The 24008-nt window shown below is 47.9% G+C and overlaps 1 protein-coding gene across 1 annotated transcript in view; it reads right to left on the reverse strand.

The window, feature by feature from the left end:
- The window catches only part of RPF2 (ribosome production factor 2 homolog), a 76055-nt gene extending 65425 nt beyond the window's left edge, over positions 1-10630 (reverse strand). The window contains exon 1 of the mRNA XM_086927377.1: positions 10497-10630. Coding sequence (XP_086783503.1) covers positions 10497-10522 — 26 coding nt within the window. The 5' untranslated portion in view covers positions 10523-10630. The remainder of the gene's footprint in view (positions 1-10496) is intronic.
- Between the last annotated feature and the right edge of the window lie 13378 nt (positions 10631-24008).

The following is a 24008-nucleotide window of genomic DNA, read 5'->3' on the forward strand; positions in this document are numbered from 1 at the left end:
TTCTGGAGCTTGGCGGTGGTTCCGGCGTAGAGGGCGTTGCCGTAGTCCAGTCGGCAGGTGACGAGGGCCTGGGTGACCGTCTTCCTGGTCTCGGTGGGGATCCACTGGAAGATCTTACGTAGCATGCGCAGGATGTTGAAACAGGACGAGGAGACGGCGTTGACTTGTCTGGTCATGGATAGGGAGGAGTCCAGGATGAAGCCCAGGTTGCGTGCGTGGTCAGTCGGTTTGGGTGCGTTGCCCAGGGCGGGGGGCCACCAGGAGTCGTCCCAGGAGGAGGGTGAGGAGCCCAGGATGAGGACTTCCGTCTTGTCTGTGTTCAGTTTCAGGCGGCTGGTCGTCATCCACTCGGCCACGTCTTTCATCCCTTCGTGTAGGTTGGCTCTGGTGGTGGCGGGGTCGTTGGTCAGGGAGAGGATCAGCTGGGTGTCATCGGCGTAGGAGATGATGTTCAGGTTGTGTTGGCGTGCGATGGCTGCAAACAGTACCTAAAATGTTACAGCAGTTTAGCTAAATGCTTTTGCATTTTTTTTTACATTTTATTTTGAAAGCAAAGAATAATCCAAGTTTAAACAGCTGTTAACAAATGGACACAAATATTACCTTAACTGCAGGCAATGTCTTTGCCTGATCCATAATGTGGTACTGTAAACTGGTATCCAAAGGGTTTGTGCTGTAGGGGGGGTGGGCAGACTTGTCCCAAGGACCAAATACACATGAAAACTTGTTGTCCTTGACTCCAAACAATATGTCCCGGTGTGGCCCTAATGTACCATGCAATACTGTTGACATGTACAGAATTTGGTGGATAAATGCTTTATTAGTCGTGAAGCCACTGGGTCTTTTTTATTGCAAAGGGAGGTCCAAGTAATACCTAGGAGTCTGAAAGGATCCAACTAAAGGAACTGACACATGTAGGAAGTCAAGTCAAGTCAATGTCTGAATCAGTGGTGAATGTGGGCAGGATCAGCAGCACCAGGCGTGCCCCTACTTCTTTAATTTAATAAAATCAGTTCCCCATCTCTTATTTTAAAAATGCGTCCCAGAACGGCAGAAATAACTAAAGATAAGACTCAGCATTTGTGGCCATTCAGTGACTGGTGTGGTGGCCAGAAAAGGACTCTGTCTTTTCCTTTTTGCCCAGAAAAGAACAGGACCATGTCCATTTTATCCCCTTCTCTTTAACCTCTTCTCTTTCTGTTTCGATCCTGCTCACTTGCTGAAAACCAGAACTTCAAGAAACTGTTCTCACCCTCTTTTTCCTCTCCTTTTGTTAATTTGTTACCCTGTGAAATAGTTCCAAAAACAGAAAATAAAATTGCTGGAAACGTCTCTTTTTCTGACATTTTTCTATTCCAAAGTGCAGCCTCGAGATGGAGATAAACAAAAGATTCAAAATATTTAAAATAAATAACTAAATAAAGCAAGAGAGTGGTCACAAAGTGGCCAGATTGGTTTAAGTCCCACCCTAACATTAGCACCACTTTACAAAGTTTGCCAGTGAAGTGCTACTTTGTTTCTTGTCTTTATTTTAACAACATTGTTATCTGCGGGTGGGGAAGTGCACCATTCCTGGAGACATTGCTATACCTGGTTGATGGGTGGATTCGAAAACAAAATGTGTACCTTGCCTCTGTGTTCACAGGTGTGGTCTTTTTAAACCATATTGCTTATATTTTGTAAGGATATAAGCAATAGACATTGAAAGAGATCCCTTCTGGTCCCTGTAGCCATGTCCTTAACTGTTCAGGCAAAAGCACTAATTACTTTCTGAATAATTAGTGTAAAAACGTTACAGTGAACATGTTGTTTGTTGTTCCTGCTTACATTTCACATACTTTATTTAATCTTGCATTCCCTATGAGCATTTGCTTTTTCCAGGATGTTACTTTTTTCCCCAAGCAGCATATTACTCGTCTAGTGCATAATTTGAATTGAGTCGCATTCAGGGGTTTATAGCGGGGCACAGTCGGGTGGTAGCTGATCCGAAGGTAGTGCGAGTTTATCTCGGTGGGGCAGTAACATTCAGTTGGAGTTAGGATGTGGCACTATGGCCAGAGCTGCCAAATTTGGATCTGGGGAACCAGGTTCAGCCTTCATGACCAGTCCACTCTCCTGAGGGAACACATTCCCATGCTAGACCTTAGAAGGCCCCGCTAGGTCTTAGAAGCCCTGGTGCCTTAGCACCAGCAGGAGGACCCTAGTGGTAGCAAGTGTGGGTTAACCTTGAAGGCCTGTCCACCGCAATCCATACTGAAGTTCACCCCAAGTCCTGCAGGAAAGCCTATGAAGCAGCAAACCCTAGAGCAACAGTGACTCCGTCACTGAGGTCACAGGACCCTTAAGGCCAGTCCACCTCACCCATTGGTACCTCCATTGGCCTCGTTTCAGCAGTAACTCACTAGGTATCAACAATGCAGGATTTGCACGCACACCAAAAATAAGTTCACAAACTTCACAGTCTCTCTGCTTCATGGTATACAACCGTTACCACGCATCTTTTACCACGAAATACTGTTACAACCAAACTATTACAACGCAAGTGTATTTACAACGCATGTATTTACAACGCATTACACTACAACGCAGATACTATTACAACGCATACCATTACAACGTAAGTTTATCTTATTTTAAAAACATTTATATGGGGTATTGGGTTATGGGGTACAGGAGTATTTTTAGGGTTCAGGGCTGGGTTTGGGTTTTGGGGTACAGGGGTATTTTTAGGGTTCAGGGCTGGGTTTGGGTTTTGGGGTGCAGGGGTATTTTTAGGGTTCCGGGCTGGGTTTGGGTGTACAGGGGTATTTTTAGGGTTCAGGGCTGGGTTCGGGTGTACAGGGGTATTTTTAGGGTAATGGGCTGGTTTTGGGGTACAGGAGTATTTTTAGGGTTCAGGGCTGGGTTTTGGGGTGCAGGGGTATTTTTAGGGTTCAGGGCTGGTTTTGGGGTACAGGGGTATTTTTAGGGTTCAGGGTTGGTTTTGGGTTATGGGGTACAGGGGTATTTTTAACATATATATTAACAAATTCTTTAATAATATTTAATTAAAATAATTTAATTAAAAAAATTATTAATACATAATTTAAAAAAATTATATACTTACCTATACTTACGTTGTAATGGTATGCGTTGTAATAGTATCTGCGATGTAATGTCATGCGTTGCCTGGATTACTTGAGGTAATCCCCATTACTCTTAGTCCTACTCGTCCTCGACCCAGTCAAAACACATGAGGTATTCCACCCGACAGGAAACAAAACAGGAAACGCTTTTTAGACTCCACCCACCCTCCTGTCAGGTGCTATATTACACCTCACCACCAGAAGCTAATCCTGATGTACCAAGCACCAAAGGCCCAGCAAGGGAGGGCGGGCGGGTTGTATGACTGGGTCGAGGACGAGTAGGACTAAGAGTAATGGGGATTACCTCAAGTAATCCAGGCATTACCTCTACGTCCCTCGTCCTCGACCCAGTCATAACACATGAGGCATACCAAAGCAACCCCAAAAGGCCTTTGGCACACCACAACCAGAAAGAAGAACAGACACAAAGGCGTGCAGCAAGACAAAGTTTATTAAGAAACCAAATCAAACAGTAGGGGGAACCCCCACTGCACGCAGCACCCCGGAGCCAAAATTCAGGCGGCCCGAAAGAGCACAATTCAGGCGATAATGTCGCACAAAAGTGGACTCGGACGCCCAGGTCCCCGCCCTACAAACCTCATCAAGGGGGACCCCATGGAAAGCCGCCCAAGAAGCAGAGACACCCCTGGTAGATCTAGCCTGAACACCAGAAGGGCAAGGCAAACCAGAGCCCTGGTAAGCCAAGGAAATCACCTCCTTGATCCAACGACCCAAAGTAAGTCGAGAGGCAGCTTTACCCCTACCAGCCAGACCAAAGGTAACAAAGAGGGAGTCGGAGGACCGAAATTCAGCAGAACGAGCAACATAAACAGACAAAGCCCGTCTGACATCCAAAGAATGGAGCAAGACGTCAGAGGGCGAGGAGGGAGAAGGACAGAGAGAAGGAAGAATCAATTCCTGGGAGGAATGGAACCTGGAACGAATCTTAGGTACAAACCCGGGGTCCAAAGTAAGAACCACCGCGTCGTCCAGAAACCTCAAGAAGGGGGGAGAACAGCGTAACGCCGTAAGCTCGCCCAACCTCCGAGCAGACGTAATAGCGACCAAAAAGGCCACCTTGAAGGACAGGAACTTCAACTCCACAGACTCCAGAGGCTCAAATGGGGGCGACTGTAAGGCACCCAAAACCAAAGAAAGATCCCAGGGAGGAACCGGGGAACGTACCACAGGTGCAGAAAGAGAAAAGCTTCGAAACAAACGGGAAACCAACAAGCCATCCGAAGGCAAAAGAGAATCAGGATCCCGAAACGCCCGGATAGCAGCCCACTGACCTTTCAAAGTGGACAAAGCAAAGTGTTTGTGAAACCCATCCAGAAAAACTGAAGAATAGAGGAAACTGCACAAGAGGCAGGGGACAGGCCCATGGAAGCACACCAAGAAGAGAAGGAAACCCAGTGCTTAGAATATGAGGAAGAGAATCAAGAAGGGCCATGACTCATTACTCAGGATGGCTGAGTCCAACTAATACTGTTAAACAAAACAAGAGCCAAAACTGGAATGTCAATTTTGAAGACTAGTAAATTTAAGGCACAAGCTGCTTTGATTGAAGCAAAAACAACCTATATTCCTTTAACCACAAACAAGTTTATTCTATATTGTTAATCATACTTTTTTTCTTTTTGAGCACACTATTCGTCGTGCATGGAAAATACAAAATACAAAATACAATAGGTATTATATACAAAATATACAAACAAATAGATATACAGTTTCAGACACACTTGGCCATACATTCATACACCATGCATTCAAAACAACCGGGGTTGCTGGGACTTGTAGTCTGTGTGCGCGGTTTTGCTGGAGAGCAAACCAAAAGCTGGCGTGGACTCGCTCAAGTATTGGGCTTATAAATTTCAGACATTTTTTTCAGAACCATTCCGGTCCTGAGGAGAACCCCCACTTAACTGAAAGGGGTTCGAAACGCGTCGACCAGCTTTCTGTCCCGCATCTGGTCACCAATTTTACGTTGGAACAGTTGTTGGATTTATTTGGTTTAATAAGATAGACTGTGACAATCACAACTATAACAGATTGTTAAAACATGAAAGGAAATATTCTCCATTGAACTGATTGACCGATGCTCGGACGCATTGTTTCTCTATTTACGGTTGTTTTGAATGCATGGTGTATGAATGTATGGCCAAGTGTGTCTGAAACTGTATATCTATTTGTTTGTATATTTTGTATATAATACCTATTGTATTTTGTATTTTGTATTTTCCATGCACGATGAATAGTGTGCTCAAAAAGAAAAAAAGTATGATTAACAATATAGAATAAACTTGTTTGTGGTTAAAGGAATATAGGTTGTTTTTGCTTCAATCAAAGCAGCTTGCGCCTTAAATTTACTAGTCTTCAAAATTGACATTCCAGTTTTGGCTCTTGTTTTGTTTAACAATAGAATATGAGGAAAGCGTGGACTTCCTACGGGAAGCCTGCATCACAGTGATGAGGTGATAGAGCAAACCCCGGACCCCAAGAGACAGCCGTTCAACCTCCAGACCGCCAATGTGAGAGGCACCAACAGCGAGGACGACTGGCAATTCAGAGGAGACGGGTAGCGGGGCAGGATCCAGGGAGGGCCCACCGCCAGCTGCAGCAGAAGCGGGAACCAAGAGCGGCGAGGCCAATAAGGCAGAACAGCCACCACCTGAGCCCCCACCCGCTGAACCTTCAGCAAGAAAGCAGGGATCAGAGGAAAGGGGGGGAAGGCATAGAGTAACCAAGGAGGCCAGAGGACAGTCAAGGCATCCACTCCCCAAGCCCCCACCTCCGGAGTCCTGGAACAGAACAGGGGAAGCAAGGCGTCCTTCAGCGAGGCAAAGAGATCCAGCACCGGAGTCCCGAACCTCAGGCACAGCGACCGGAAAATCCGAGGTGACAGGCACAGGGTGATAGAGGACGGGAACCTCCGACTCAAGGAGTCTGCCACCACGTTGTCCACACCCTTGATGTGTTGAGCAGACAGGGCCACCAGATGACACTCGGCCCAACTCGCAATGGCACAGGCCACCAAGTTCAGGGAAAGGCAGCGGGTACTGCCCTGGTGGTTGATGTAGGCCACAGTCACCGTGTTGTCCGACCTCACCAACACGTTGCATCCCAGAAGACGGTACTTGAAAAGGCGAAGGGCCCTCTCCACCGCCGACAGTTCCCTCCAATTCGAAGACCGGTGTGACTCCGAAGGAAGCCAACGTGCCTGGATCGCCCAAGGACCCAGAGTCGGCCCCCAACCGGAGGCGCTGGCATCCGTCGTCAAAATCAAAGGGGGCGGAGGATGGAACCACATGCCCCTCGACAGATTGGAAGGATCCAGCCACCATTGGAGAGCAGACACCAACCCTGGGGTCACCGGAACAGGAATCGAGAAGTCCAGGACAGGAAAGGGCACCCAACGCTGAACATGCCACAGCAGAGGCCGAAGATGGACCCTGGCCCAGGGCACCGTGAACACAGTGGCAGACATGTGACCCTGGACCACCAACCACTGCAGGAGAGGAGCAGACCTCCTGGAAAGCAACGTCCTCAGCAAGGACTGTAGACGCAGAAGCCGGGACTCCGGGAGAAAAACCTTGCCCATCACAGAGTTGAACACAGCCCCAATGAAGGTCCGCCGAGTAGACGGGTCCAGGTGACTTTTCGGCAGATTGACCAGGAAGCCATGGTCCTCGAGCGTACGCATGGTCAATGAAAGGTGGACAGACATGACCTCCGAAGATGGAGCCTGGAGCAGCCAATCGTCCAAGTAAGGAAACACGGACACCCCCAGGAGATGGAGATGGGCCACCAAGGGAGCAGCCACCTTGGTGAACACCCTGGGGGCGGACCGGAGACCGAAAGGAAGGACGCAGAACTGCCAATGACGACCATCCAGGCAGAAGCGAAGGAACTTCTGATCCTCCAACGCCATCGGGACATGCAGGTAGGCATCCTGGAGATCCAGCGACGTGAACACCCAACCCTCCTGGATCAGGGGAATCACCTTCTGCAGCGTCTCCATTTTGAAAGGTATCTTCTGAACAAACAAGTTCAAGACCCGAAGATTGATGACAACACGGAACCCTCCCGTGATCTTCGGAACCACAAAGACAATTGAATAATTCCCCAGTCCCCGCTCAAGGGACGGAACCGGGACAATCGCCCTCTTGTCGAACAGTGACCCAAACCCCTCCAGCAACGCCCTCCGGCGAGCAGGGTCTGCAGGTAAAGGGGTCACCACCAACCCCGAGGGAGTAGGAGGGGACAGGAACTCCATCCGGTAGCCCCGCGAAAGAACATCCAGCACCCACTGGTCCGATGTCGTCACCAGCCAAGCCTGGAGGAACAGCCGCAGTCTCCCACCAACCGCGGACTGACCCCCAGCGAGAGCGGGCACTGGAACGGAATAGTCAGGAGCGAGCAGCCCCCGACCCCCCCTCCGGCTGGGGCTTCTTCTGGAACCTCCGAGGAAAGGACCTGCGAGCCCCCCGCTGGCCCTTAAACGAGGACTGCTGGAACCTGGAAGGCTGGCGAAAGGACCTGGCATTCGAGAAGGACGACCCCCTTCTGAGAAGCAGGCTGACGGAACGACAAGGAATGCTTCCTCTCCTTGAAGACTTTATGCAGCTTGGTCTCCAGGGCGTCCCCAAAAAGCTGAGTACCAGAGAATGGCAACCTCAAAGCCATAGAACGCTGCGCAGCATCAGTTTTCCATCCTCTCAGCAGCAAGTTCCGACGGGCAGCCACCGAGGAACCACAAGACAACGCTGAAGCCCTGACAGAGTCAAAAGCGATGTCCGAAAGGAACTCAGATTGACGTTCCATCGACTCCAGCAAATCAGGACAACTGACCCCCTCCTGCATAGCAGAAAACAAAGTCTTGAAGTCAGCCAGCAAGGACTGCGCCACATAAGCCCCATAGACTCCCGACCGCAGAGCCAGGTGAGAGCCAGCATAGGACTTTTTAAGAGCAGAGTCAATCTTCTTATCAACTCCATCCTGTAGGATATTATCATCAGCCATGGAGGGACGACCAACCAGGGAAGCAACCACAGAATCCACCTGCACCGAATCAGGCAGGGCAACCTCCAAATCCTGCAAAGGATACAGTTTAGACATGAATCTGGGCACAGAAATATGGTCCGGGTCCTTCCATTCCTTAAGGAGGACATCCATGACAAACGGGTGCACAGGCATAGAAGAGGACGCAGGCTTCCGAAACTGCGGCAACACAGTATCCTGGGAGGTACTGGGCACAGGCTCCACCGGGAACCCCATATTCTCCCGCACATGGCAAAGCAGATCAGGCATCAACTCCCTCGAGATGTACTTGCCCTGCAGATCCAACGCACCCAAAGTAGACTCATCAGAGGAAGCAGCGGAAGAAATATCCGAATACAGGGGGGCAGCCTCCCCAGAGCGACCCCCTGCACCCTTCTTGGAAGCCTTGAGACTGGACAGAGTCTCCAACAGCAGGCGCTTCAGGCGTCCAGAGCCCCTCTGACCAGCACACCGACCAGCAGGCGCAGAATCCCCACTGTCGGAGGAGGAAGAGGAGGGGGAAGAGTACCGAACAGGAGAGACATGTTTCCTCTTCCTGTGGTGTTTCCCCATGACCAGTAATGACAGCAAACGCAGGAAAACAGCCAAACGCAAAACTCAGCAACACCAAGGCGTCACAGCCCAAACTGAACTCCAGGACATTTTATAGGCATCAAAACACTCACCCCCGCAGCTGCAGCCACTTCGAAATCCAAACGCAGGGGCAGAAATCAGCCTCCAATCAATGGCCAAAGAGGAAATGCAGAAACGACCCGCCTGCTGAAAACGATCCGATGACGTCATCAGGACGCGCCATCCCAGCACCCAGGTGAGCGTCAGGGAACCCGGAGTCCACCCGGGCTCCCGACCATGCCAGACGGGGCAAATGACGAGACAACCGGAAGCGTCCCGCTTCCCCACACGGGCTCCTCACCCGGCCGATGCTCCCGGTCTCCGGCAAGCAGAAAGCACCGCCTACCCGGCACCCGCCAATCAGGGGCCGGCAGAAACGAAGCGGAAGAAAGCGCGTCCCGCCCTCAATCACCGGCAAGTGAGGGACGCGCGGGCAGCCGACTGCCCCTCCCAGCAGCGACCAGCCCCAGAACCAGAAAGCGGAGGCGAAGACAGGAAATCCACGGGGACCCGAGAAGCCCCGCAACCCAGGGTCCCCGTATGGAGGAAAGCACAGGAAGCCCAGCAGCCCGGCTTTACAAAGGTCCCACGTCGGTCCATGAGCTCCCCCAAGGCCCCGCCAAGGAAGACACCACAGGACTCCTGATGCAGGTAAGTGCCCAGCACTCACCCCAGCGTAACCCATCAGCATTCCGACCGACAGGAAACAAAACAGGATTAGCTTCTGGTGGTGAGGTGTAATATAGCACCTGACAGGAGGGTGGGTGGAGTCTAAAAAGCGTTTCCTGTTTTGTTTCCTGTCGGGTGGAATACCTCATGTGTTATGACTGGGTCGAGGACGAGGGACGTAGAGGTAATGTAAAGGTATGCGTTGTAAGGGATCCTGCGTTGTAAAAAATTGCGTGCTAATGGTATGCGTGGTAAAAGTATGCGTGATAACAACATACATCCCTGCTTCATGCACAAGCACTTTTAACATGTGCCGCTTGCTTTGTGGCCACTGGAATTATGCATCGACGGAGGACAAAATAATGCTGTAATAAAAAAAGGCTGCAGCCTAATGCAGTATTTTTTTTAAACTTCATTATTTTGGCAATTTCGCACTTACTAACAGTCTCTGCAAAGAGTTTGTCTTATTAGTACACTTGTAACATACAAATGCAGCAGTGGGAAGAAAGGTGACCAATCAACCTTTGCAAAGAGGCCGCCACTTCGCAGCAACATAAGTCACGGGGCTTTTAGAATAACGAGGACATAATACTGAACCGATGAACAGAAAAATATTCGTGAAAAACGTGGTCATTCTGAAATAAGCAGTATTAACCATTACCCAAAAATGGTCCACCTCAGACCTAAGTAACTCAGCAATTCTTCTGGTTTTTTATTTCATTTGGGAATTGTAGTACTGTATTTAAGAACAAAGAACAAGCTCCAGAATACAAAAAATACACCAGGGGGCTTCAGGTATACATATCAAAATCGGATACATTAAATGCTCTAGGTTTCTCCGAAAAACATGGCAAATTAAAGGCAGTGCTGCTTCCGGAGAACATGGCTCATGTTATTGCCCACTGAAGATCCAGACCTCCAAAATACAAGGAATGTAAAACGCCGGAACGGGAGCAACTGAGTTTTTCCCACACCAGACCACCTCAATAAATGGGTCAGGGGTCATTTTTAAATGTCCACAGTACTTACACTACACGGTCCAGTGCCGAGGGCATGGTGACAGTCTAGCTTCCGTCTCGGTAGTTGCTGGAGATCTACGCACGTGTAAGGAAGCCAGACAGTAGTAAAACACTACGCCGTCGCTGCACAATGACGTAACGAACTCTTAAACCAGTGATTTCCCCGAGACGGAGATTCCACAGCAGCCAATAACGGCAAACCCGTTTAAAGATGGCAGCCGTTTGAGACTGCGCCTCCTTGTAAACATTAGTCGCTCTACGTTTTCTATTCAAAAACACTATTGTTGTGCTAAATGATTTATCAAAGCCGTTGCTGGAAGAACATTAGACTTACTGCAAGTAAACATTTTAAACAAAGTAAGCCGGTGTGAATTGTAGAATACTTGTAAATTCTCGTTAGTCAAAGCTACAAATTTATTTCGAATTTCTTAATAATTTTACTTGGTTTTGTTAAAAATAAATAGGTATTTACAAGTTAGAAAGGCACGCTGCTTCCAATGCCTCTAGGTTGATATTTTTGTTAGGGACTTTCTCTGAATTGGTAGGTCTACCCTTCCAAGATGGCTGCCAAAAAGAGATACACGATAACTGGAGGGTTACGGTACTGAACCTGTAATTTAAGCATCGCCTTGCCTGCCTGGCCTGGCCAGACTCTGCCTTCTAGAACAAGCATTTGCAATGCGATCAGTCGCGCTTTTGCATACATGCCAACATTTCAGAAGAGCAAAGTGGGAGAATTAAAAAAAAAATCGGGAGATGGGGCATTGAATCGGGTTAACGGCATGTATGGCTTTGGAGGTGGCTGCTGCAGGATCGGACATTGAAACGTAAATGCACGTGTTTTTTTAAACTTTCAGATGCACGGAGCGCAATGGCAGGCAGAGAGAGGGTGATGCAAGTGTTGTGCACTAGCCCGACAGGTTGCTGGCAGTGCATGCACTCCTCCTCCCCCTCCTGTGTGGCAGCCCGGGCTGTAACAGCTTCCCGCACACACACAGCCGTCCCAGTACTTCACAGGTCTTTAAAAGACCATTGCCTTGTTAATGACGCTTCGTTGGTTTTTCACCCCTTCTAGAGCCCCTGCATCGCCGCTCTGAATATTGCTGGAAGAATTAGCACCTTACACAATGCCAAACCCTGTCAGCTAAAAACCCGAGGAATCGGGTTTTTGCTTGCAGGAATCGGGAGGCGGGAGACTAGCCTTCAAATCGGTAGTCTCACGCCTGAATCGGGAGGGTTGGCATGTCTGCCTTTGGCACCTTAAGGTTTTGGCTATGCAGCACATCATTCTAGGTACTAAGAAACGTAAGAAAGAAATCGACTGTATTAGAGTCTGCAAAGAATGCAACAGCAGAACACAAAGTTCGAGAAGAACATCCCCAGTTGGATCACTAAATTCAGTCCTTCCAATGCAAAGAAACATACAATTACGTGTAATTATTGTTCTGATTAGTATTTGGAACAAACGTGCCTAACTGCTAGAAGATGTGTGTAGAAATTACTGAATTGTAACTCTTTGCTGTGCCCCCGGCATAATTTGCTACACACTTGCCTGTTTTTGCCAATATGCACTTGTAGAGCAGGTAGTCTGACTAGCATGTTGTATATTTCGCTCTGTATAAGCAAGTGGAGGAGAACTATGTGTCACTCTGCGCAAAAATTATGGTGTCACTGGAGCTTTATGCCCCCCCTTAAACTTCGTAGGTGTAAGAGGAAAATCTCTGACCCCTGTTTAATGACACGTTGTAAAATCTGAAGCGGGGTTGTAAACAAGCAGAGAGAAGTTGGAGGCGTGATTATGAGGAATCTAATAGGCTGCAGTGGAAGAATAAAATCTCGGAATATAAGAGTCTGATCAGGAAATCTAAGGCTGACTACTTTTCGTCCTTGATTTGTAATGCTACCAACAGCTCTAGGAGTATTTTTAACATACTAAACAGTCTCACAAGTCCTGAGTGTACCAAGAGCTCTATTGTCCCGTCTCAGGAGCTCTGTGAGAGTCTTGCCAAATTCTTCAAGGAGAAAATTGAGTTAATCATTGAGGATTTGGAGGACTCCCCTGAGAGCGGTGGACTCTTGGCCACCGGACACGGGTCTCCGGTTGATAAGACTAACGATCCAGTTTGGCAGTTGGGTGAACCTTTACTAGAGCTTCCACTTCTGACGAGAGAAGCCTTTAGTGGGCTGGCACGGGGGATTTCTTCTGGATCTCCTTTGGACCCCGTGCCACACAAGATTTGGAAGGAGTACGAGGAGGAATTATTTCCGACTCTTCGCCTAATCTGTAATCAATCTCTTGCCACTGGTATTGTTCCATCCCAGTGGAAGCAGGCTGTGATATCTCCCCTGTTGAACAAGCCTTCCTTAGACCCTGACTGTTCCAAAAATTATAGACCAATCTCCTTGCTGCCTTTCCCAGCCAAAATTGTTGAACGTATGGTCAGTTCTACTCTCTCAAAACACCTGGAACAGCATCACTTATTAGAGGGGATCAATTTGGCTTCCGGCCAGCTCATGGGACTGAAACGGCATTGGTCACCGCCGTGGACGAGCTTCAAAGGCGTGCAGACAGGGGAAAGGCAGCGGTTCTGATTCTGCTTGACATGTCTGCCGCCTTTGATACGGTTAACCATGAGATTTTACTGGGCGGTTTAAGTGATGCGGGGTGAGAGGTAATGCTCTGTTGTGGTTTTCGGTCATTCTTGCAGGACATGAAATCATCAAAGGGGAATGGATCACTTGTCCTGCTCAACCATTGGGTATACAGGAAATGAGGATGTCCCAGATGAAAAAAGGCCCTCATGCACGTGATGGGTATGGTGGTATCTGAAGCGGTATATGTTGATTCTCCGCTTTTAGATCACGTCAGTGCATAATCATTGGGTCTGATTTCGATTTATGCAGCCTCCACCAGGAGGTTTTTACCCATGGTTGACACAGTAGTGAGCCAGTGATAAAAAAGTTATGTTAAAAAGACACATCAACCTAAGTTCTGCTGCTTTATTTTACTTGGTTGTAGGTCTAGTAAACTCTATAGGAGTGCATCACCTTGGACAGAGTTACGAGTAATGGATGCACTCAGAGTAATAAAAAACTTGAAGGGGGGAGATTGTGAGGGTATCTAAAAAAAGGTCGACATGTTTCTGCCTTGGTCTGCCTGGGTATAGGACTTACGGGCATTCATCAGGACCAGTGATTGGGAAACGTGAGGTTTAACAAAAAATAAGTGTTCAAACGTGAACGAAAAAGGTATTAACCTGTTTCTTCGGACTGGAGGTCTTATGGTACCTCGCGCATTTAATTAACACGCTCCGGATCAGTAAGGGCAGAGCAGCGCACTGACGAAGCAAGCTGAGGATCGGGTGCAACAGCCCCTTCCAAGAGCTCTACGATCCGACAGGAGCGTGTTAATTAAATGCGCGAGGTACCATAAGACCTCCAGTCTGCGGGATACGTTAAGCTGGCTGTAGAACAACTCTCTTCAATTTAATGCTGGGAAGACGGAGGTGCTTTTCAGCAATGGGAATAAGATCTCCCGTCCTTTACCAGAGAATTTTTGGCCCCCTGAGACAATGACCACAGTGCGGCCAGTGGAATCAGTCCGCAACTTAGGGGTTATTCTTGATCAGAAGTTAAGCATGGAGATTCATGTTAAAAAACGACCTCCTGTTGTTTTGCTATACTGCGGTCTTTGCGGAAGATCATGCCATTACTTCCACTTCTGGCGCGCGCCCAAGTGGTCAGGTGTACTATCCTTAGCAGGATAGATTACTGTAATGCCCTACTATTGGAGTCCCCTAGCTTTTTTTTGGACAGGCTTCAAAGAATGCAATCAGCGGCTGCTAGGCTGGTCCTGGGGCTTCCTAGGAGAGCGCATGCGCCGGTAGCCCTGGCGAAACTTCATTGGCTTCCGGTGAGACAGAGGGTACAATTTAAGGCCCTATGCCTAGTTTTTAAAGCACTTCATGGAATAGGTCCTCTACCCCTGCAAGCTCAATTTGCCTGGTATACCCCAGCCAGGCGGCTGCGCTCTTCAACGGCTAGGCTGGTGAGAGTGCCTAGGTTTAAGAGGGGTAGATCAGGGGGTAGATCTTTTGAGGTGGCTGCTGCCAAATTATGGAATCTGCTCCCGTGCGAGATTAGGCAAACTGAGGAGCTTCTACCCTTTAGGAAAAAGGTTAAAACTTGGCTTTTTCCCAAGTAATGTAATCGACTGTCCTGCTCCGTCTGACTTTTGTCCTGTCCTTCTTTTGAGCTTCCAGCGCCAGGATGCTTGCAAGGGGATAGTGCGCTTTATAAGACTAATAAATAATAAATATTTCAAAATTATGGAATACGATTTATTCTGATCGATGTCCATAACAATAAACGTATAAAATTAATGTCTGCTACGCAAATAAAGCCCCTGCTGTGTTTGCCTCTGGAAAAAATAAATTAATTTTACTCTAAAGAGTCATCACTAAGCATGCAGGGAGGTTTTTAAAAGTATAAATACAGGTACAGGTATACAAGCCCGGCACTTAGGCCTGTTGGCTGAAAAATCAAGGCTTAAAAAAACCACACAAGCCTTGGGGCGATTGGTCTGCAGAAGCAAGTATTAAGAATCTATAAATTACTTTGCGGTTTGTAACTGCCACAAACAAACTGTTTTCTTTTAGCATAACAAATAAAGGTCACACTTTCATGGTGAGTCTCACTGGAAAGCTATGCTTAATAAATATTAACCAATTTGTAGCCACCTCTGACCATTATATCAGCAGACACCATTGATGTTTTTAATTGGGACCAGTGGGCTTGCAGATTAAATTCATTTTGGAGCACCACCGTGCCTTATTTTATCCCTCCACACACCTTGTCTACATCTGCACCACGAGACCCCACACCCGCACCACACCTAAAGGCTTGGGAAAAAGATCTCCGACAAAGAGCCCCTCATAGGGTGCCCATCAGGCTTTGTAGCGCCGACCTGACGAGGAGCAAGCCCTATGATGGAGCATGACACCCAACCGGGTGTGTGAGGGCCACACTTCCCAAATTGGGAGACACCCCGTCTCTACCTTAGGGTAAGTGTGTTGACCGACCCAGCTTCCTCCTCCCTCCTCCACAGGAATTTATTACCTCTTATCATTAACAAATATTTAACCTTATTGAAAAACAACCTAGATGCATTTTTAAGACTGTCATACCTTAAACTGTTTGTTGAAAAGATGTTGTGATGTTAGTCTTCTAATACTAATCGGCTACATGTTGTACAGATCAGACAGACCTGGAAGCACTCTGTCAATTTCACCGAAGGAAAGTGGACATTTGCCTGAGTGGAGAAAGGTTGTTTGCTGAGCAAAGAAGCCATCTTCAAATCTAATTTTTTTGTGAAAGATTTCACTGCTTGTGAGAGCCGTGTTAACACAGTCAGAGAAAATGCATTACTGAAGTACTGAAAATATGTAGCAATGATGTTTATTGACTTCTTTCTCGTGTTAATCCTAGCACCATTCATGTTCCTACATTGACTGTTACATAATTAAGGACATAAGCGGCTAAACTCGCAGTCGCATAGATTACCGGCAATCTACAACTCGAAGTATATTTCGCATATCTATGACAACTCGTCTTCATAATGACCGCATACTTCAAATATATAACTAGAGTGATGACTAAGCCTAAGCTGGCTTCCTCTGGAAAGACCGTGTCCAGTGCCGAAGATTAGCTAGCAGCACAACAGTGTTATGTCAGTGTTGACACAGAGCCCAGTGAAATGGTGTCCTTTTCTCATGTCTATATGTTAGTCACAGTCTGTGGAAATTAGGCTTTTTAGGGGCTCACTGGTGCAGGGGTTCACCCTTATCTGTCTACTGGTCCTTAAACCAACAAAATAGAGATTGTCACGGAAGCTGGAATATCAAATAACAAGTTTATTAATCACTCATGAGTGGGACTACATCAATACAACACCCTCGAGCACTGAATGAGGTAGTACCTGGAATACAGAAACCAAGGGCCTTTTATACACACTTTGTTGCGCAGTAAGCATGGAGGCTCAAATAGAAGTTACAGGCCTACACAGGAATAGATACTGACTAACATGGACACCACTTTGTCAGCAGAGTGGGAGGGGAGATAAAATGCTTATGTCAGATGAAACAGCCTGACAGTTACATTCTAAGACAGGTACATTCTAGCAGCTACAGGCCTTTCTGAGCTCATACATTGCTCTGGCTTAGAATAGAAGGAGTTAACTAAAGCTGATGACTCAAGCAGAATAGAAAGGCAGGCAACAGTGAAGACGGCATAATCACATGGCTTAACAAAATGGATGCCACAACTAAAATGGCTTCAGCTCATGCTAAGATAATTATCTGTGATTTCCACAAATCCTATTTCAATGTCTATGTACGCACATCTCCCTCCTCCAGTACAACACCCAGCCAGCAGTGAACCTTTCAGCCAACTGGGACCTGGAGTTACTTTAGCATCTGGATACAGCACAGTCTACAGTCTGTTTCTGGAAGGCCCATCATAATAAAAGCAAAGAGGCACAGGACCCCAGCAGGGGAGTTCTTACTTTAAACCCTTTCACGGGCACCCACTTCCAGTACTGCCCCTTCCTGCAGAGTAATACCAGTGGTGCATTATGAAGTGTCATCACAGTCAACATGTCCACATCAATAAAAAGCCAGGCATTAGTCACACAAAGCTTCATGTTGTGCTGGGCTCTGCTATGCTATGACACAGTCCCACAACCCCTCATGCTCCTGGAGCCCTGCAGGCATGGCGGCCAACATGTACCCATCTGAGGTATGTAGGAGATGATGAATGGGAGCAGGGAGCCGCTGCTGCGCTACACTGAAAGCAGCTGTGATAGGAGCAGAAGTTGTGCGGGCGACAGCGGAGAGGATGGCATGGCGAAAATCATGTGGGCTTAAGCACAGTTGTTTTTCCTACCCCTGAAAATCCACAAACCAAAATCCTGCTGTAAGACAAAGTAAGAAAATAGCCCGCCACAGTAACCTAAATGCCCCTTGGAGAGATGAGACACATGATTAGGGGAAGTCCCTATTGGCGTGAACCAAACCATGACTAGAGGAACTAATGTGAAACATTTGCCACACAAAACAGCTGGATTTGGACAAGCACTTAAAGGAACCAATGAAAAGTGAGGGGCGTGCAAGGGTCAAGATCAGTGCCCCTAGAGGAGATACAGTATGCCTCGCAGACAGCGCATGCACCCTGATAGGCTTGACCTAAGAGGCATTGGCAAAGCCAATAGGTCTCGCTTTAATTGTATTGCAGCATTTACACACACATGACAACATTTTAGAAGAGGAAAGTGAGCGATATAAAAAAATTAATTGGTAGAATGTATTCCTCCCATTGACTATTATTGAAGAAGATGCAATTTAAGGGGTCTCCCGTCTGAATTGAGTCTATTGGCATGTATGTTTATATAGCACTTACTAATCCTATGGGGGGACGCTAAAGTGCTTGCCTACATGAGTGCTATGCTACACCATGTAGGGTATGTGGTTGGAAGGATGTTGTTTTTGTTTTGAATCTATTTGGCAAGTGTTTCCATGCAAAAATGATAACCACTGAGGTGCATACTTGCCAATAGACCAGATTCAGACAGATGACTCCCGATTTTTTAAGCGACAATGGCTTTATTTCAGCTGTCTCCTACCTAATATTGCATCTGCTTTAATATAAGTCAATGTGTAAAATATATTCCCCCCAATTTTATCTTAAAATCTCCCACTTTCTTGCTCTAAAATATTGGAAAATATGGAGGTACGCTTATTGTGCTATGGGACAGAGTGCATAGCTGTGTGTTGGATGATGAAGAGTAAGAGACAGACGTGCTTTTTTTATCATTTTCAATATGCTGTTAGCTCTGAATAGCTCTGCAGGTCTCTGTCTTGGCAGGGGTTTTCGGCTCTATTTAGCAGTGATATAGATTTTAATCTTGCTCACATCTAGGATAGGTATTCTTAGCTTGTGTTGGCCCTTTTAAGCCCTTTCTTCCAGACCTAGAAGAGGCCATCTATTGCCTATTGGCTCTGGCCTGTTATTTTTGCTTATAGTAGAGGTTGGATCCTGTGGTCCTGACTTTATATTACACATTGGTATGGTTTATGTAGGTATTCTGACAGAGCTAAGGGGTATTTCATCCTTATCAGGCCTATAAGGCTCAGAACTAGAGAGACTCCATCTTGATGGAGCTGAGAGGCTTGCAGAGTAAAGGTAATGTTTATAGTTAAAGCTGTTGTTCACTTGGAGAGAACCGGTCTGGGCCAGCCCTTATCGGTAGGCTGTATTATTCTCTGTGTGGAAGACACAACAAAAGGCCGGCCGGCTGGGTGTGTGTCCTTGGCGCGGAGTGGTGCAGGGATCTGATGGGCGGCAGGCTGATGGCTGGAACTTTCCATGAGGAAACAGCATTCTATATTAGTGAAGTGCAGAGGCGGAGTCAGGGAGTCAAACTGGAGTGGTGGAAGAGAGAGGGAGTTGAGCTGGAGTGGTAGAAGAGTGAGGAGCTGTTGGAGTAGGAGAGAGAGAGGGTTCAAGCTAGAGAGAGCTGAGTTGAATTGGAGGAGCAGAGAGTGTTGGTAGAGTTGGAGGAGTGGAATTGCAAGAGGAGAAGAGACAGAAAATGATTGGAACAGATAGAAGACAAACAGACAGTCAGTGAGCTGGAACTGAAGGAAGCAGTCAGAAGCAGTTACTTGTCAGGAGGAGGTGTGAATAGCTGGAGTCTGAAGTAATGCCTTTTAGAAGAGACTGAAGTTATATTGTGGATTAACCTGTGGGAGCAGCTGGAGTTAATTGGACATTGGCACAGAGATCGTATCCAGAAGGAACAAGCTAGTGGAATGAACGAGTATCAGAGCGGCAGAAACCATTAGACTGAAGCTGGAAGGTGGAGACAGTTCGTGGGGGAGAGGAGTCCAGTGCACAGTGATCAGCGCAGAGGTGTATCCAAGAGTGCAGGAGAGAGAGAGAGTCTGAGATGAGCCAAGGCACAGACGAGAGAGGAACCCAGATGACAGCTAGAACAAGACTTCACACTAATCAGGTGATATCGGTCCTGTCATATTAGTTTACTTTACACTTACATCTTAATCTTGTCTTTATTCCCTAGGCTATTGTATTGCTAATCCTTTTCCTTGCAGCGGTGTGTTCTATCTATAGTCTTTGTCAGTTACATGTGGATGTGTCCATTATAATACAGATCTGTGTATGTGTCTATATTGTTGAAATAAAGTAACCCCAGTTCTTAGTGAACTGACATGTGCCTTGTATTCTTGTTCAATCATGGTAACTTATGTTTCTAGTTGAGCATTGTTTGCTTGAACGGATGTGAAATCCCGATCAGGTAAGGAGTGACCAAACAAATAGGAAGCGAGGGGACCTTTGATGCCAGGAGCAGAAGGTACATATTATAATCAGAAAACCGTACTAACTTTCATTATCATAGTTTTATCCCAAGTAGATAAATGAGAAGTTATCCCATAAGTGTCCATAGGAAAGTGGTCGTCGTTGATATACGGCGTTCATGAGAGCGCTGGGGAGGATACCAGCGTGGAGGTCTGCCGGATTGCGGTCCTTGTGTAAGTGAGAGCGCTGGGGGGGATATGTGTGTGTAAATGTAAATGTATATGTGTTTCGATTTATATAGCGCACTTTAACCCAGGGGTCTCAAGGCGCTTGCTTAGGGAACCCGTCCTGGTATTCCCCTGTGAGGTACCCCGGCCGGGTATCCACAAGGTGAAAGCCAGGCATCCCGCAGCGAGGGGCGTAGTGGAGATTAAGCAAGCTATTGCCCAGAGTCGCAGAGTGTGATCCCGTGAGTCGAGTAGGCACCGGAGCGAGAATTGTCGACTCCGTGGAATTTTTGAGCCCGAGACCCGCCGAGGCGGGGAATCGAACCCTGGTCCACGGCCGATCTCAGCTTCCGGGTCTGCCGCCTCTAACCACTGAGCCACGCTTCTCCACTACCAGCGTGGAGGTCTGCCGGATTGCGGACCGTGTGTAAATGAGAGCACTGGGGCTGCAGACCCATGTGTGTAGACACGCCGGATTGTGTGTCATATCTGCCCTAGGGTAGATTAGTCTGGGTCTGGGTGGCCGCGAGACTAGCTGATGTGAATAGAATATGGTAGAAAACCTATGCATGTTTATTGCTATTTCCCCATCCTTAGGTACGAAATGTACATACATATATCATACCCATTGTAAACACGTTCTAAGGAGGGAGGTGATTACGTTCTGGCTGGGTTAGAGGGGCCCCTAGGGGCTGATCCCATCTAAGCGGAAAATCCGGCCATTACATCTGGCGTAGTCGGCTGTTTACGAATCCTGTGTGACCTGGCCATGTGCTTGAATAGTTTCCCATGTGTTGTGAGGGAGTGCCCTGATCGCCAGTTCCATCTGGCGTAGTCTTGCAGTTTATGTAGCCTGTGTGACCTATGGGCTTGAACAGTTGCAGTGTTGGACAACAACGCACACAACTGCAAGGAACTCTTCAACATCGTGAAAGGGCTTTCCAACCCCAGCGCAGGAAACAACGGCATCACCCCATCGCAAGACCTCTGCAACTCCCTCACTTCATACTTCCACAACAAGATCGCGGACATACACAACAGCTTCAACAACCAACCAATGCACACCATGACCGAACAACCACCCCCCACCACCACCCTCCACGCCTGGACCCCGATCAGCACCGAAGACACCATCCGCACGATGAACTCCATCCACTCCGGATCACCGACCGACCCCTGCCCTCACCACGTCTTCAACAAGGCCGACGCTGTCATCGCACCCCACCTGCGAGACATCATCAACACATCCTTCGACACCGCCACCTTCCCTGAGAGCTGGAAACACGACGAACTCAGCGCTCTACTCAAGAAACCAACAGCAGACCCCACCGAACTCAAGAACTACCGCCCCATCTCGCTCCTCCCGTTTCCAGCCAAAGTCATCGAGAAGACCGTCATTAAGCAGATGGCCGCCTTCCTCGAGACGAACGGATCCCTCGACCCCTCACAGTCCGGCTTCCGAGCCAATCACAGCACCGAGACCGCCCTCATCGCCGCCACCGATGACATCCGAGCCCTGATGGACAATGGAGAAACAGCGCCCTCATCCTCCTAGACCTCTCCGCGGCATTCGACACGGTCTGCCACCGCACCCTAGTACAGCGCCTCAGCAACATCGGAATCCAGGACAAGGCGCTGGAATGGATCATCTCCTTCCTCGACGGAAGAACACAGAGAGTCCGCCTACCACCGTACAAGTCAGAGGCCTCCGAAGTCATCTGCGGCGTCCCTCAAGGATCATCTCTGAGCCCCACCCTCTTCAACGTCTACATGAGCCCCCTCGCGGCCATCGTACGCAAACACAACCTCAGCATAATCTCCTACGCCGACGACACCCAGCTGATCCTCTCCCTGACCAACGACCCCGCCTCCGCCAGAGCCAAACTGCACGAAGGGATGAAAGAGGTAGCCGAGTGGATGACGACCAGCCGCCTGAAACTGAACTCTGACAAGACGGAGGTCCTCATCCTGGGCTCTTCACCCTCCGCCTGAGACGACTCCTGGTGGCCTCCCGCCCTGGGCACCGCACCCAAACCGACAGATCATGCACGCAACCTGGGCTTCAACCTGGACTCCTCCCTCTCCATGACCAGGCAAGTCAACAACGTCTCCTCGGCGTGCTTCAACATCCTACGCATGCTAAGGAAGATCTTCCGGTGGATCCCCACCGAGACCAGGAAGACCGTCACCCAGGCCCTCGTCACCAGCTGACTGGACTACGGCAACGCCCTCTACGCCGGTACCACCGCCAAGCTCCAGAAGAGACTCCAGCGGATCCAGAACGCCTCAGCCAGACTCATCCTCGACATCCCACGAACCAGCCACATCACCGGACATCTGAGAGACCTTCACTGGCTCCCCGTCAACAAAAGAATCACCTTCCGCCTCCTCACCCACGCACACAAAACCCTACACGACCAAGGCCCGAGCTACCTCAACAGCCGGATCAACTTCTACGCTCCCAAACGCCACCTCCGATCAGCCAACCACGCCCTCGCCACCGTCCCCCGCATCCGAAGAGCGACTACAGGAGGAAGGTCCTTCTCCTACCTGGCCGCCAAGACCTGGAACTCCCTCCCGACCGACCTGCGCCTGACCCAAGACCACCTCTCCTTCAGGAAGAAGCTGAAGACCTGGCTGTTCAAGCAGTAGCGGCCCCCCCTCCCCCCCCCCAGCGCCTTGAGACCCTACGGGTATGTAGCGCGCTATATAAGTGTCACTGATTGATTGATTGATTGATTGAGGAGATTGCAGTACATCATGGCATTTGGCTTATTCAGGGTGGAAGGAATGGTTTTCGTTTTGGTGTTTGAACTGTCAGGGTTGAAGGATGACATTGCATGAGGGTGCCAGTAACATCTTTGTGATGGTCCAATTGTATAAATGTGTGTAAAAAATGCTTTTAAATTGTCCATTAAATTGCTTGCTGCGTCTGCTTATGCTGTGCAATGTGAAATGTGTTCAATGTAATATGACTTGTGGTGTTCTTTGTATATAGCCCCTTGTAAATATGGCTTGTGAATAGCGCCATGTGGTTATGGCTTGGATAGAGCATGTTATTGTTGCGTTAGGTAGGAGAGAGCTGGTTCTGTTTCAAATGCTTGGAGAAATTGTTTTGTAGATGTGCGTACGTGTTATCTGTAAACGTGGAGAGATGAGTTCATGACTTTCCCATGTATCCGCGGACATTGGGGAATGATTGTGCTTGAGCTGCCAAAGGGTTAATATCTTGAATTGAGATGGCAGTATTTATTTTAACATGCTGTTTAACATGCATGGTTCTTTTGAGCTGACTGTAAAAGTCAGTGAGTGTTTTGATGATTGATGGTTTGATTTGACTTTTATTGGTTCCTGGGTCTGCCTACGTGCTTTGACAGCTTCTTGACGGAAAGGTAACATCTTGTGCTGAGCGTAGGGCTCTGTTCATTTAACATTCTTTTTGAAATGCGTCTACGAATTTGTGTGGGTTTGCCTTGGAACTGATGATTTCATGTGTCTGGCCCTTAGAGGTCGGTAAGTTATAAATCAACCAGTCGGATTGAGATAAGGGTTTGCACGGTGAGAGCTGTGTTCTTTTAAATGTGCTTCTTAATATGCATCCACAGACGTGTGGAGAATTATTTTTGAATGCATGTTTAAAATGAGTGAAATATTAAAAAGATGGCCCAGTTAGAGTATACGCTACAGGCTGTTTTCATTAATTATTTCTTTGAGGGTTTTCCATCTAGAAAGGAATGTGCTGGCCGGTGTTTTGCAATGATCACAGGTTGAGAATAATCAATCTTGCCCGACAGTGCATGGTAACATGTGCTTTTCATTAGTGAAAGGCAACCGTGTGCTTTTAAAACAAATGTGTTCTCATTATTATTTTCCCAAATGCAAGCTGAACCTTTTTTCAAATGTAGATGTTTTAATATGCAGCA

Source organism: Lissotriton vulgaris, chromosome 6 (genome assembly GCF_964263255.1).
Source record: "Lissotriton vulgaris chromosome 6, aLisVul1.2, whole genome shotgun sequence".
Classification (NCBI taxonomy): Eukaryota; Metazoa; Chordata; class Amphibia; order Caudata; family Salamandridae; genus Lissotriton; species Lissotriton vulgaris.